Consider the following 15,447-nt stretch of genomic DNA (forward strand, 5'->3'; position numbering starts at 1 on the left):
GTTTTATGATCAGTAATGAAACCATTTCATGGTTTTGTTTAGATCTGTGGATGTTTTCTGCTGGTTTTATTTGCTTTGACATTGTTTTGCTGACAGGTTTCATAATTCAGTTTTTTTTGTTTTGTTTTTCATCTTTTCATAATTTTGAAGTAAGTATAGCATGGTTGGCAGTTAAGAGTATTATCTTCTTAATTGTGCTTGCTCCAAGTAAAATACAATGATACAGATGCTGAACATGGGAACTGACTCCAGTCACATTTGCACCACTTCTGAAAACTATGCAGTATCTCTGGGTTTCTTCCTGTACTGTTACTGACCTCTTACAGACACAGCATCAAAGATGCCCCAAAGAACCATATCAATATAGCTGAATAAGTTACTGACAAAGCAGAAAATTGCCTGAAGCTGAATGATTATATGATCTGTTGCATGACGTACTTAAGGAGATGCAAACTATATACAATAAGAGGCAACCTTTCTTAACTGTTGTGTTTATTTATTCATTCTTTTAGTAACAGCATAGCCAAACTGTCTTAAATGAACAAACATGGTTTGGCTAATCCAAGGAAATGACTGCCTCGTCAATCATTAAACCAAGTTTATTGCAACCACTGATAAACATAAAGGATTTCATCCATAAATAATCAAATGACCTTCATTAGACATCAGCAGTTGTTTCCTTGTTTGTTTTTGTCCTAAATGACCCAGTTCAGTCATGATCTGACACAAGAAGAAATAAAGGTGCATATTATTTTTTTAGAAAATACAGATCGTATAAACAGTACCAAACAGAAGATTAAAAATACATGCTTAGTAGGTGAAAATGCCCTTAAATGCCTCGCACATTACAATAACCAAAATAAGTTAAATAAGGCTAGCTTATTGACCAAGTGAGTAAACGACAATACATAGGTCATGACCATCAGAATATATAGTGTAGTAGTATAGAAGTGAGGCTAATAAAATACATTTCTAGATTTTGCTTGATTAAATGATTTCTATTGTCATGTTTATTTTGTGTCAAAAAATGCACCACACAGAACTTGATTTCAACTACTTCAGAAACCACCTTATTTTTTAGAGGACAATATATTGTGTAGGGATGGAGCCATGAATGAGAAGACCCTGTAACTAATTTATTTGTGTTGGTCTAGGTATAATGAACTTAAAAAAATCAGATCTGTAAAAAAAAAAATAAACAATTTAAAATATTAATCAAAAGCAGAAAGTAAAAGGATAGAAATGATAACTAGCTGCAGCTCTTTTTTAAGATGGTAATAGGTGTGCTACAATGCACAGTGGATGGATGGATGGATGGATGGATGGATGGATGGATGGATGGATGGATGGATGGATGGAGGTATGCTGCAAGACTGCAGTTTAATGCCATTCGTTTCTTCATCCCAAAGATCACTAATGAGTGAAATTGCAGGGATGCCACATGCAGTTCTGTTCTAAAGTTGACTAGAGTCAAGAAAATAAGAAGCACCAGTGATAGGGCCTAATTCTTAAACAAACTGAGGGACTCTTTCTGGGTTGTTGCTTGTTCTTTGAACGACTTCTATGGCAAAGCTTGTTCAGGAAGAATTTTCTGTTACACCATGAGTCACCATCTTTAATATTGCACTTTGAATATAGTACCATAAGGGCAATTTTATGGAGCAGTATTAACCTCACACATTAGACATTTATTTGACCGCACAGAAACAAACATAAAAGTAAACAAATGTTTTTCACTTACTAGTTCTGAGAGGTTCAACTACCTCACACATATAGACTTCAAAACTGTTTTGCTGTGTTGTTCTTAGTACTTTAACTTTGTAGCCTGGAAGAAAAATAAGTAGTTAGATATAAGATGAGTACACGGGAAAGGATGAATAGATTTGATGGCAAAAGTCTGGTGACAAATAACTGTGTTCATGAAACTATAGTTTGACTGAAATCAGAACAAACTTAATGACTGGTATTCCACTAGCAGCTAATATGAATATGTGTGTGTGTGTGTGTGTGTGTGTGTGTGTGTGTGTGTGTGTGTGTGTGTGTGTGTGTGTGTGTGTGTGTGTGTGTGTGTGTGTGTATAGTGTAAGGTGTTTCTGCATTGCTAGCATTCATATCTTCATCTTTTTGAAGTATAAGGAACATTTATAATCTGATTAGGCATATTTAAATGTCATCATCATTTTATGTATCCAAGCTACTACTTTTGTTGTATTTTAAATTTGTTTAAAATGTTTGTAGCTTTCCTTAAGGTTAAGTTCCCTTGCATGCTTCTGCAAATAAAGAAGCGACTTTGGGTGATATCCTGTTAAACTAAAATGAATGCAAACAGCTTGTGTCTTAAGTACTATTACACAATATTCTACAAAAATAATATAACCAGCAATTCTAATCACACCAGCACATTTGCAGGGGAAAATAAGTTTTGAATTATCTTCATAGCAAATATTCTACAACTTGTCATGCAAATGTAAGAGACTTTCTTGTTTTAGTACCTTCACAGCTCGTAACAACAGAAGAGAACAGTTCAGTACACCCTACACAGGCTGATCACAAGTTGTTTGAACATTCAGACCTAGACAATGGCTCTGTAAATATAAACAATTGTCTTGCCTTTTCCATTAGTCATTGGGTGGATAAAATGCACTTTTCCCAGTTTAGCTTACTTACCATATTCTACGATGGGGCTGTAGCAGGCATGTGACATACGTTTGTCTTCTGTCATGCCTTTATCAAAAGTTTTTCTGTAAATAGGACATGGTCCTAGATTTAAAAAAATAAATAAATTAGAAAAAGCTATCCTATATGAAAACAAAATTAAGTTGCTGAACAACTAACAACAGTGGATGAACATCTGATATCTGTCTTCATAGTAGTGGTAATGCAGTTTGTAGGCCTGACATACTGGAGGAGGGTTCTATAAAGTATAAATCCAGGTACCAGACTATATACTGTTCCTGTGGGTATCCCACATCAGGCTGTCACTTTTTAATAAATACAGTAGCTTTTTCTGGCATTAACCTTTTTATTTATGGTTTTAAATAATCATTTGAACTCTAGCCTTCCCTAATTGAATCAGTTCACTATCCTGATAGGAAGAAAATGCAGTTTCCATGGTTGCAGATGATGGCAGCATTTTACTGGATGAGCCAGTTACTCAGTCCACATGAACTTACATCCACCATGCAGTGATCACAGTGTTGGTCGTTATCATAATGCACGTGCTCCCACGCATACCCACATGGATTGCAGTACAGTGCCTAGCCCAGATGTATTCTTAACTTTTACATTTTGGATTTTACTAAGACACTGGAGTACCCCTTGTTACCTCTCCTGATATGGGCATGCTGGCTTTGGTCACTTAACTACCATGTCATGGGGTTACTTATTGAACCTTGGTCACCTGCAGTACAGTCAAAGCCAGCACCAGTGTAATCAGTGTTTGCAGTGTATGTCTAATTGGACATACTTTTCAGTGTTGTAGGCTCAAACCCATCAAATCAGAAATACCTTTCTCATTATTGGAAACATTACTATCACATTATCCAGAGGCATAGTTGTCAACATCTTACTATAATAATCATGGACAAATCCAAATAATGAATAAGGCTAAACTCAGGGAAAAGTTTAAAATACTGCATTTACTCAGCCAACAATGATTAAACTAAAATACGAATAAATACAAAAATAAAAATAAAAACAGTGGTACTGCCCATGTCCTTTATGGAGAGAGGCGTTCTGTAAAAGGACTCAGGGCTCCAACACCCAAAGACCCACTACGTTGATACTACCCTATCCCATATCTGGGGAATTGCGATATCCTGGATATCATTGTCTAGGCTTGTAAAAGCTTTTGTGCCATTAACCTAGTAATAACCGATTAACCTACAAACCTCTGAACATATAAAAAATAAAACACTAATTCTCTTCAGTTATCTAATAGAATATGAATTTTAATAAAACACACTCCTGCGTTTTTATTTACCATTATATTTCATGTTCTTCGGAAAATAACACATTTCTTGAGGGCTAAAACACATTCTAAGGTACAATTTGGAATTTTATTTATGTCCTTTAAAATCAGGGAAAGCTCTGAATTTCTTTTCTGGTCTTATATTGTCATTGCCTATAAAAAGACTAGTCATCAGACAGCATGCTTTAGTAACAGTTTTTCCATCATTAGGGCCTGATTCTTCAGATTTGCCTGTATACATGTGCACAGAGAGAAAGAGAGAGAGAGAGATATATTTGGTGTGTGTGTGTGTGTGTGTGTGTGTGTGTGTGTGTGTGTGTGTGTGTGTGTGTGTGTGTGTGTGTGTGTGTGTGTGTGTGTGTGTGTGTGTGCTTGTGTCTGTGTGTCTCTACATTTGCATACACATATATGTGAACAGTAGATTACAGATTACAGCAATTAGATTCCATACCTTCAGCACACTGACACACATCATCTGAGCAGAGAGTATTCACAAATGTACTACGATCTGGGGCATTGTAAAATACAATGCACTTTTGACCTGTGTTAAGAAAAATAATACAAGCTGTAACATGAACAACATTACGTTTTTGATATAGGCAATTGCCAGTCTGAATGTTTATTATTTTATTAGTATTAGCATGAAAGTTTAAAAATAATTCATTCTTAATTTTAGAAGCTGTTCCTTTTTGTTTCCTTTGGTTGAACTTGTTTGCTCTTCTTCGGTTACACTTAGGTAACCATTTATCCCATTTTCATCACTCCTACACCGTGAATCGCTATTTATTTGCTTGAGACCAGTGTGGTTTAATTCTTACGAAAGAGAGAGCTTATGGACAGCAAACATTTTCTTCTGGGGTGTTCCATTTCTGGGGTGCCAGCATGTACCAAAGTACTACACATCCTTAAGCTATCATGTAGACATAAGTTAATGACAATGATACACTCATCCATTCTAGTGCTCCAAATCAGGCAGCTGACAGACTTTAAATGGGCAGCAGTCACCCTGCAGTTGTAACACACTCCTTTGGGGAACTGACCATAGTATGTTCAACTGTTCTTATCCATTTTACCCAGTAGTTAGATTAAGAAGTTTGGGATGTAAATTTAAATGCAATGACATTTCTGGAGGAAGGTGCAGATCATGTGCTACTTCTTCCAGAAAAGAGAAATTGGCTATTCCATCACCTGACTATCTAATCAAAACCAAGTTCTAGGCCGTAGTCATGGCTTCATCCCTCTGTATCCTGGAGCCATCATGCAGAATATAAGAAAATATCTGCTTTCAAGAGTTTGTGCGTTTAAAAGTATATAAGAACAATTTACAGTAACAAAAATAGTCTAGCTGCAGCCACCACAAATTCTCTTACTATAATTAAATGCAGACAAACTGCAAGCTTTGGATCCTGAAATTTAATCACTGTGAGTAAAAGAGCACAGAAGTGTAAAAAGTTACAGTGTCATATATCTGTATCTTCTTAGGGCAGAATCCTTCACAATATTTAGTACTTTTGCTTTTCCTGAAGAGGGAGAAAAATAAATAGCAGCAATTAGACAGAATGTTTGGAAGTATTGTGAGCCTTGAAAGACTCTGATGTGGTCACAGAAAAAGGATAAGCATAGGTTCATGATTCATAGGTAGATACTAGGCTATCTGCCCTAGGGCATTTATAAGCCTAGCCAGAGTGTATTTGGCTTCTGCCTCCCTATTAGATTAGCCTACTGTGCCTCTGTAAAGTAGGTCACAGAAGGTACCCTTTTAAGATTAGTTTACTGTGCCTCTGTCTAGCAGGGACACAGAAGATATCCCAGGGGTGAATTTGCGATTTTCCCATCCACGTGTCCAGATTTCGCTTGAAGAGGGTCAGCGAGGGGCTATGTCTAACATGAATTGGGATTCTATTCCAGAGTGAGGGGAGCCTCTGGGAAATTAATCTGTCCCTCCAGCATGTCCTATTTATTTTTGTGCTGAGGTTTAGGTCCCTGGAGTGTGTAGCTCTAAGGGACTTGGATTTTTTGAGGTGGAGCATGTCCATTAATTCTGGGTTTGACATGGCTTTGTACGTCAGGCATAGATCACCTCTGAGTAGGCGGTAAGCAACTGAGTAGAGCTGGAGTTTCTTTAGTCGAGCTGCATAGGACATCTGTTTGTAGCCCATGATCCTCTTGGTGAGGTACTTTTGGGGTCTCTCCAGTTGCTGCAGGTGTTGGGTAAGGTACATCCCAGAAGGGGCATTGTATTCAATTATGGGCCTGATGAGTGACGAGTAGAGGGGCACAATGACCTCTCTTGATCTAGATGCGAACCCTTTCGTGATAAGGTGGGCTATATAGAAGGCCTTTCTAACCACTTTGGCAACGTGATTATCAAAGGAGAGATTACTATCTATGTTGGTCCCCAAATCTCTAATTACTTCTTCCGTACTTAATGGATTACCACATATGTGGTCATTTGTGGGCACCTTGTTTTTCCCAAATGGGATGACTATGCACTTTTTAGCATTTAGCTTGAGGCCGTGGATCTGGCACCAAGCATCCGTCTCTGTGAGATCCTTTTGGAGGATGCTTGTGTCAGCTGGAGATTCGATTATGGCCCCCAGTTTGCAGTCATCTGCGAACTTTGTCAGCCATAATCCCCCCGTGTTAGCCTGAACCTCAGAGAAGTATATACCGAACAAGAGAGGTCCCAGAACTGAGCCCTGTGGGACGCCACTTGTAACTGGTTTGGATTCGGACATGGCACCTGCGATTCTGACCATGTGGGTTCTATCTCTGAGCCAGTTTGCAACCCATCTTGTGATATAGGGGTTGATATTTAAGCTGGTAATCTTATTTATGATGCCCGAGTGGGGTATTGTGTCAGGTCCAGGGAGGCTGTGTGGACTACCTTGCCCTCATCTATGGCTTTAGTAACTGTTTCAAAGAAATCAACTAGGTTTAAGATGCAAGATCTGCCCTTAACAAAGCCGAATTGGGTAGGGTCCAGTGTCTGGAAGCTCCCAATGTCTTTGTTTATGAGTTCCATGACCATAGCTTTACAGACCAGACTAGTCAGGCTTATGGGGCGATAGTTTCCGGGGTCCATTGTGGCACCACCTTTGTGGAGTGGGACCACTGTAGCTGTACACCATTCTTTGGGTACATATCCTGTAGTGAGGCTAAGTTTGAACAGTGACTTAATGTGAGGGTTCAGTTCTTCTTGGAGAGACACAGCCTGGGACACCGTGTCCCATAGATGCTGTGTTTTTGCTTTGGAGAGGGCAGCTTTCACCTGTGCATCTGTGATGTCAGGAGGTTACATTCAGTTGGGATAGGCATTTGCTCCTTTGGGGAAGGGGGAGAAGTTTGCACTGAATCTGTCTGCCAGGATGTTGGCTATGTCTGTAGGTTCGGTATATTTTGTACCATTATGCAACAATTCAGAGCATATCTGGGAGTTTCTGCCCATGTTCCTGACATAACTAAAGAAGGCCTTGTGATTATCTTTAGTGTCTAGGGCAATTTTTCTTTCGAAACTGGCCTTTGATGATTTTATGAGGGATCAAAGTTTCTTGCTAATACTGATCAGAGATGCCTTCCCTTTGGGATTTTGCTCTGTCATGTAGTAGCTTCCTCCTTCTGTTGTATAGTTTATTTATGGCCAGGGTCCACCAGACCGGTCTCCTGTTTTTGGAGGAGTGAGTCTTGGTTTTATTTGGGATAGCACGATCCATGCATTCCTGCAGGTGCTTATAGAATGCATTTGTAAAGGATTCTGGATTGGGCTGTATTATCCTCTGGCCCAGGGCTTTGAAGGATTCCACCTCAGTCTTGAGTTGGCTTTTGAGAAATTCTTTACAGTGATTTCCTTGGCTGGGGGTGGGGACGGGATATGGATGTCCAGGGAAATTTGTTTATGGCCTGATCTTACCAATGAGGGGTTTACCTCTGGTGTGGAACATAGAGTCCCCATGTTGGTGATGACCAGGTCCAATATGTTGTTCCCTCTTGTGGGAGTGGTGACTAGTTGTTCCATTGTGTTAGAGTTTATAAATTCAAGGAACCATTGGGCGAGGGTGTTTGGGCTTGAGTAGTTTTCCCAGTCAATGTTTGGGTAGTTGAAGTCACCCAATAACATAGTGTTTGGAGAGACCTTCAAATTCTCCAGTGTTCTCAGGAATGCCAAGTGGGGTTCCTGTAATAGAGAGGGTATTCTGTAGCAGGCTACAAACTGAAAGGCAGTTTTGCCCACTGTTAGTTGCACATGGATGGTTTCCGATGCTTCATGCAGTGCCACTAACCTGAAGGTGTAGGTATCTTTGATGAATATAGATACTCCCCCTCCTTTTGTGCTTCGGTCCGAGTTTTGGGGCCGAAACGCATGGTATGAGTTATAACCTGGTAGTGCTGGGGTGCTCTCAGGAGCCTTGAACCAGGTTTCTGTTACTGCACAGACATCAATTTTCTCCATACTGAGGAGAGCCTCAAGTGTGTGCATCTTGAGGTTTAGACTTCTGGCATTGAGCAGCATTACCTTTAATTTTTTTATCCTTGGATTGTCTATGGATGTGGGTTTGTCCTTTGAGCCTTGCCTAAAAAAGGCACTATGGGGGTGGCAAGAGCCTTGGCTAGTATATGAAAGCCTAAGGGTGACAGGTGCAAGCCTTCCCTAGCGAAGCAACGTGGCTTGTCAAGCATGTCATCCCAGGCTGACAGATACTGGATCCCCTTTGAATGACATCAATACTTTAGCCAATTGTTGAAACTGATCATTTTGTCTTTATACTGTGGCATCATTCTTGGTGAGGGCAAGATGCTACTCAAGGTCAGGGTCATAAGAGCCTGGGCTACATGGTCAGAGAGCTCCTCTATGTCTCTTTTCATGTAGTCCAGGGATCAGGTCATTCACACCAGCATGGACAATGACGGAGGCATACTTATACTTGCTTTGGAGTGACCTGAGTGCTTGCATTATGTGGCGGATCCTGGCACCTGACAGGCAGCTTACAGTGACCTTCTCCTTGTTCAGTCTGATGGCGGGGGCGATCAGTGTGCCGGACAATAGAGTCCCCTATAACAAGTGTATTTGGTGTGTTGTTTGTCCTTAAGGGCTGTGACTGTGAGGCACACTGATTTTGTGAGATATGTGATTCATGGGTATTGTTGAGGGGTGGCTGTTGCATGGATATCTGCTTAGGAGGTCTTTGCTGTTTAGGCAGATTTTTATTTAGAGCCGTATGTTTTTGTGTGTTTATGTGTTGGGTATGCAGATGCAATAGGTCTGTGTGAGACTGGATTTGTGGTGTGGCTGGTTACCTTTTCCTCCTGACTGACTGTGCCAGTCTTGGGTTGAGAGAGCTCGGCCTCCAGTTTGGCTGTGTAACTGTATCTCTCACATGTATTAGAGTTTGTTGGAAGGAGGAGAGGGTTGTCTGTGTACATAAGGCAATTGTAACATTGCCTCAAAATTCCCAGATTCACCAGCTGGACTGGAGAGTAACCTTGAAACTGACCCTTGGACATACCAGATTAGTATAGGGAACTGTTTTTTTACTGATCAGATTAGGGAAGGGAACTGATTTTTCACTTGATCAGGAAGGACCAATCGGGAGCCTAATACTTATGAGAAGTCAAGGAGGGTGTAGTGCTTTAGTTAGTTAGTGTTTCCTTATAAGAGCTGAGCAAGTGCAGGGCTTTAGAAAGAGAATAGAGTGATTACTTTGAGAGTTTGAACAGTTCTAAGGGAAAAAGTGAAGAGCAGACTTTGTGGAGCCTGGAATAGTTTAAACCTGTTTAGGTGGCTGCCTGATCGCTGCTCAGCAAGCAAAACCCGCAAAGGCGCTGCTCAAGTCAGTCGCAAAGCAGAGTTGTAGGGTTTTAAGAGAGATCAAGGAGTTTAGAATTGACCCAAAATGGCCAATAAAACTACAGCTTCTAGGTAGTAACCACTCCTCCAGGGACAGGCAGGCTGTTCAGTGTTAACCACTCCCACTGGTGAACACAGAGACTTCCCTTTAGCCAAAGCAAGCACTGGCCTTTTAGAAACTTCCAAACAGTTCAGAACAGCAAATCTGTAACTGAACTTTCTTAACTTTCAGAAAGTGGGAAAAAGGCAAGATTTTTTAGTTTTTTTTTTTCTTTTTGTTGTAGTTTAAAGGTAGCAGAGATACACAAGCAGCAAAATAATCACAACAGTGCAATAAATGACCCCACACTTGAGTGCTAGGCCAAAATCAGGTAAAATGCAGTTTTTAGAGAAAAAACGATTTTAAATTAAGTGCAACACAGGAAATGCAGTAAATAGGCTCTAGATGTGTTCCAAGTACTGTTACTGTTACAGATATAAACTTTAGCAAGCTGGAAAATGCCAAAAGTAAAGCAGTAAAACTTAACAAAAAATCAGAAGAAAATACTTAAAATCACAAAAGTGGCTCCTTTTCTTCTCTCAGCATTTTCTCCCCTTGGTAGGTGCTTCAGCAACAACTAGCAAGCCTGAAAAGTCAGAGAACCATGACTGGTATTCTAGGGTCTTCAATTTAGAGATGAAGCAGAAATATTAAGAAATAGAATAAAGGCACAAGATACAAGAATGTACATGGAGAAATGAAAGTACAGTGGGTTTCACTAGCATTTGGACATGGAAGTATAACTAAACAGATACTGCAAAAACACCACTGTTCAGGGTAAGAAATGAATAATAAAATAATAATTGGTATTCTAGCTAGCTACAGTGTATGTACATCCATACACACCGTTATATACATGAGACCAGTAATAACATGAAATGTTGCTAACATCAACATCTGTTTAGTTGACACAATTTGGTTGACTAAACAGATGGTCAACAGATGTGCGAGATCATTATATTACTGTGGTTGGGGAACATATCTTTTCCTGGTATTGTGTGATCTCATAATTAGAACATAAAGCTAGAAGGGGATGTGGGGGTGCAAATCTTCAAAGTTGTTGATGTTAGCAACTTTAACATTTGTCTGTTTTGATGAACTGTAAGTATACACATTATATATATATATATATATATATATATATATATATATATATATATATATGGTTCCACTTCATATCATCGAAATTTCATTTCATCGAATTGCAAAACATCGAGACCAAATCGTCGAAAACTCAAATAGTCAAAAACCCATATCATCGAATCTCAAATCATTGAAAACTATAAAGCAACTAGAAATGACATCCCAGACACTGTTTATTACATTTATGCAGGAGGGCAAGCCCCCCTGCACCCCCATGTGGGGGCACTGCCCCCCCACATGCCCCATAATTAAATATACCAACTCCAAGGTCACACTACAGTGGGGTTAGGAGACTACTTTTTCCCCCCACTGTAGTGCGACCTTGGAGTTGGTATATTTATTCTGAGGGTGTGGGGCAGAGCCCCACATGAGGTTGCCCCTGCATAAATGTAGTACAAACTCTGTGGAATGTTATTTCTAGTTGCTTTATAGTTTTCAATGATTTGAGATTTGATGATATGGGTTTTCAACGATTTGAGTTTTCGACGATTTGGTCTTGATGTTTTGCAATGATAAATATTTGATGATATGAAGTGGAACTATATATATATATATATATATATATATATATATATATATATATATATATATATATATATATATATATATATATACAAATGATTATATGTGTTAATATCAGTATGAAGAAATTGGCACACATTACATCAATGTCTTCATACCTTCATATCAAAAACCCAATTAACACTGAAAATAAAAATATCAAAACTACATTAATGTAAAACAGAACCAAAGGCTTTCCTTTGTGATTAATAAATTTAAAAAATAATAATAATTTAATAAGTACCATCATTTTCGTATAGTAATGTGCAAGGCTGGGGTTAGGGACAGCAACAGGATGGTGAATTATGCTATGCTTTTTGGGGGGTATTGCTGTTTTGGGAGGTTATTTTTTTTTTGCTCCTTTTTGAATAGTTTGAATACTTATTTTGTGACTACCATTATGTGCGATCACACAAAGGTGGAGGTAAGGGTGCTTTACCCTTTTCTGAACTGTAGTGTCATAGCAGAAATGGGGGAGGGGTGCTTACTGTCTTGTAGAAAACTTTTTTTTCCGGGTTATTTCATTGGATAAGGTTATTTAATGTATCTGTTCTGGTATTTTTACATATTGTTTTTTTATATAAATTTATATACATATAGTTTATACACACTTACACACATACAAACACACAGTGTAACTGAAACTACTCTGTCTATATCTACCTATCTGTACGAATATATACGCATAGGACTTTCAATATCAAAATGTGAATCGCAAAGTATTTTTATTCATTTATGTTTCTTTGAACATGCAATGCTGCTTTTAGTGTGACATCATTGGACTGAGGGTATCAGGCATTTTTTTATTTTCTCCACTGTTGTGCGATTAGTGATATAAGTACCAGGATGTGTGGAGCTGCTGTTTGGATCTTTCTTTTACAATTTACAATGGTGCTCACAACTCACTCAACTAAATGCTTTTAACCTTTTTGTGATCTAGCATTTTGGCTGTCTGATTAATGAGTTTATATGTGTGTGTGTGTATGTGTGTGTGTGTGTGTGTGTGTGTGTGTGTGTGTGTGTGTGTGTGTGTGTGTGTGTGTGTGTGTGTGTGTGTGTGTGTGTGTGTGTGTGAGTTAGTAGACTATCAAAGGTTTAAAGGTCAGTTCCCTGTGCTTTCTCCTATTAACCTGGTGAACTTGGGCATCCTGAGGCAATTTAGCAACTGCCTCATGTACACTGACAACACTCTCCTCTTACCACCCAACACTCAGACTTGTGAGAGATGCACTTATATATCCAAATTGGAAGCCATGCACTCTGCAGCCAAGATCGGAATAGCTGGTTAAGAGGAGAAGGTCAACACTTGCACCACACCACATGGAACACATAGCCCTCCAGAACACACACCAGCGCTGCCTTCACATAAAAACACAAACCACACACCCACATTCGTGGAGGCTCTCAATAATAATCTACACAAACAGCAGAGACCTCCAAGGCAGAAATCCACCCGACCACCACAACACAACACTAATGACGAGACACATAACTCTCCTAAACAGTGTGCCACTCAACCAAAGCCCCTAAGGCAAAGCAGCATGCCCAGCACACTAGTCATAGGTGACTCGATAGTGAGGCACACTGATGTCCCACTCACTAGGTTGAATAAGGAGAAAGTGACAGTCAGCTGCCTGTCAGGTGCCAGGATCCGCCACATAACACATGCACTCAGGTCCCTCAACAACAGGTACAAATATGACTCTGTCTTTGTACATGTGGGTGTGAATGACCTGAGATGTACCTCCCTGGACTACATGAAAAGAGACATGGAGGAGCTCTTAGATTATATAGCCCAGGCGGGTATGACTCTAGCCCTAAGCAGCATCCTAGAATCGCCCAGAATGATACCACAGTACAAGCAGAAAATGATTGATTTCAACAATTGGCTAAGTTTCTGGTGTCATTCTAAGGGGATCCAGTATCTGTCTGCCTGGGATGACATGACTGACAGACCTCAATACTTTGCCAGAGATGGCCTGCATCTGTCACCCCTGTGCTTCTGGATACTGGCCAAGGCTCTTCCCACCCCTATAGTGCCTTTTTAGGTGGGGTTCCAAAGACCAAATTACCACCATAGCAGCCACAAACAAATGCAATCTGAGAGTCATGCTACTCAACGCTAGAAGTCTAAATCTAAAAATGCACTTGCTCAAAGCACTTCTTAAAATGGAGAACATCGACATTTGTGCTGTAACAGAGACCTAGTTCAAGGTAGCAGAAAGCACCCCTGCACTACCTGGCTATAACTCATTCCACACTTTTTGGCCCCAAAACTTAGACCGAAGCTCCAAAGACGGTGGTGTTTCCATATTCATAAAGGATGCGCACACCTCCAGAATGGTAGCTCAATATAACGCATCTGAGACACTTCAGGTGCAGCTAACACTGGGTTAGACAGTGATTCAGGTCGCAGCCTGCTATAGGTCCCCAATCATGTCCCAAGACTCAAACCCCACATTCCTAAGCACCCTGGAGAGTATTAGGGTCCAACCTAACACTCTTATACTAGGCGACTTCAACTACCCCTCCATTAACTGGGAAAACTACTACTTGCCCAATGTTTTCTGGAATTCATTAATTCCAATGCTCTGGACCAGCTCGTTCTTACTCCCACTAGGGGTAGCAACATCCTTGACCTCGTCATTACTAACATGGACAATCGTTGCTCTACACCAATAGTCAACGCCTCCCTGGTTAGATCCAACCACAAACTAATCACCTTGGAAATCCACATCCCACCCCTACCCCACAAAGATCCATTAGGCCACCCTCCCATCTAACCACCAAGAAAAATGTCTCCAAAGCTAACTTTGGACTCCTAAAAACAGAGGTGACTAACTTCACAGCACCCATGCAAATGGAGAATAGTTGCATGACTGCCGAATCATACTCCAATGCACTGTATGAACATGTACACAAATGCAAGGATCTCGCTATACCCAATAGAACTAAGATGCTCTCCTCAAAAAAAAAAAAGGAAGTCAATCTGGTGGTTCCCTGCCATAAACAAACTCTACAACAGAAGAAGGAAACTGATGTGGAATAAGGCAAAGTCCCAAGACTGGAAAAACTCCCTTATCAGCGTCAACAAAAGGTTGAGATCCCTCATCAAATCCTCTAAAGCTAGCTATGAAAACAGAATTGCAGCAGATAGTAAAGACAACCACAAGGCCTTCTATAGTTATGTAAAGAAGTTCCATGGCAATACTCAGATTTGTTCTGAGCTACTGCACAATGGTACCTCCTATACTGAGCCAACATATATTGCCAATATACTGGACAACAAATTCAGTGCTAACTTTACCCCCCCTTAAAAGGACCAATCACAATACCAGTAGATTGCTAGAGACCCAGTATTACTGTTTCACAGGTTAAAACAGAACTGTCCAAGGCCAAGAATACAGTTTATATGGGACCTGGCAATATCCCTGGCTGTGTTCTACATGAACTACAGCGTGAACTGGCACCTCACCTGTGTGCCCTATTCAATCACAGCCTCACTTCAGGCTTTGTCCCTATCAAATGACACACTGCTGCATTTATCCAACTCCACAAAGGAGGAGTGACTACAGACCCTGGGAATTATCACCCAATTAGCCTGACAAGTCTGATATGCAAAGATAAGGAACGCATCATCATGGACCTAATAAACAAGGACATAGGGGATCACCAAACTTTGGATCCTACACAGTTTGGTTTTGTGAAGGGTAGGTCATGCCTGCTCAACTTGGTCAACTTCTTCGAGTCAGTCACCAGAGCTGTGGATGAAGGCAAGGTGGTTCATACCACATACCTTGACCTGGCCAAGGCCTTTGATACCATTCCCCACTCAGGAGTCATAGAAAAACTCACTAGGTGGGTTGCAAACTGGCTCACAGATAGAAC

The 15,447-nt window shown here is 40.2% G+C and overlaps 1 protein-coding gene across 2 annotated transcripts in view; it reads right to left on the reverse strand.

The window, feature by feature from the left end:
* C4B (complement C4B (Chido blood group)) overlaps window positions 1-15,447 on the reverse strand; it is an 876,141-nt gene that overhangs the window by 41,769 nt on the left and 818,925 nt on the right. For both annotated transcript variants that reach the window (XM_044083184.1, XM_044083183.1), the window contains exons 37-39: window positions 4,422-4,511; window positions 2,668-2,760; window positions 1,742-1,825 (exon numbers count right to left, since the gene is read on the reverse strand). In XM_044083184.1, the coding sequence (XP_043939119.1) occupies window positions 1,742-1,825; window positions 2,668-2,760; window positions 4,422-4,511 (267 nt within the window). The remainder of the gene's footprint in view (window positions 1-1,741; window positions 1,826-2,667; window positions 2,761-4,421; window positions 4,512-15,447) is intronic.

This window comes from Protopterus annectens, chromosome 9.part0 (assembly GCF_019279795.1).
Source record: "Protopterus annectens isolate FY-2018-M chromosome 9.part0, PAN1.0, whole genome shotgun sequence".
In the NCBI taxonomy this organism is placed as follows: domain Eukaryota; kingdom Metazoa; phylum Chordata; order Ceratodontiformes; family Protopteridae; genus Protopterus; species Protopterus annectens.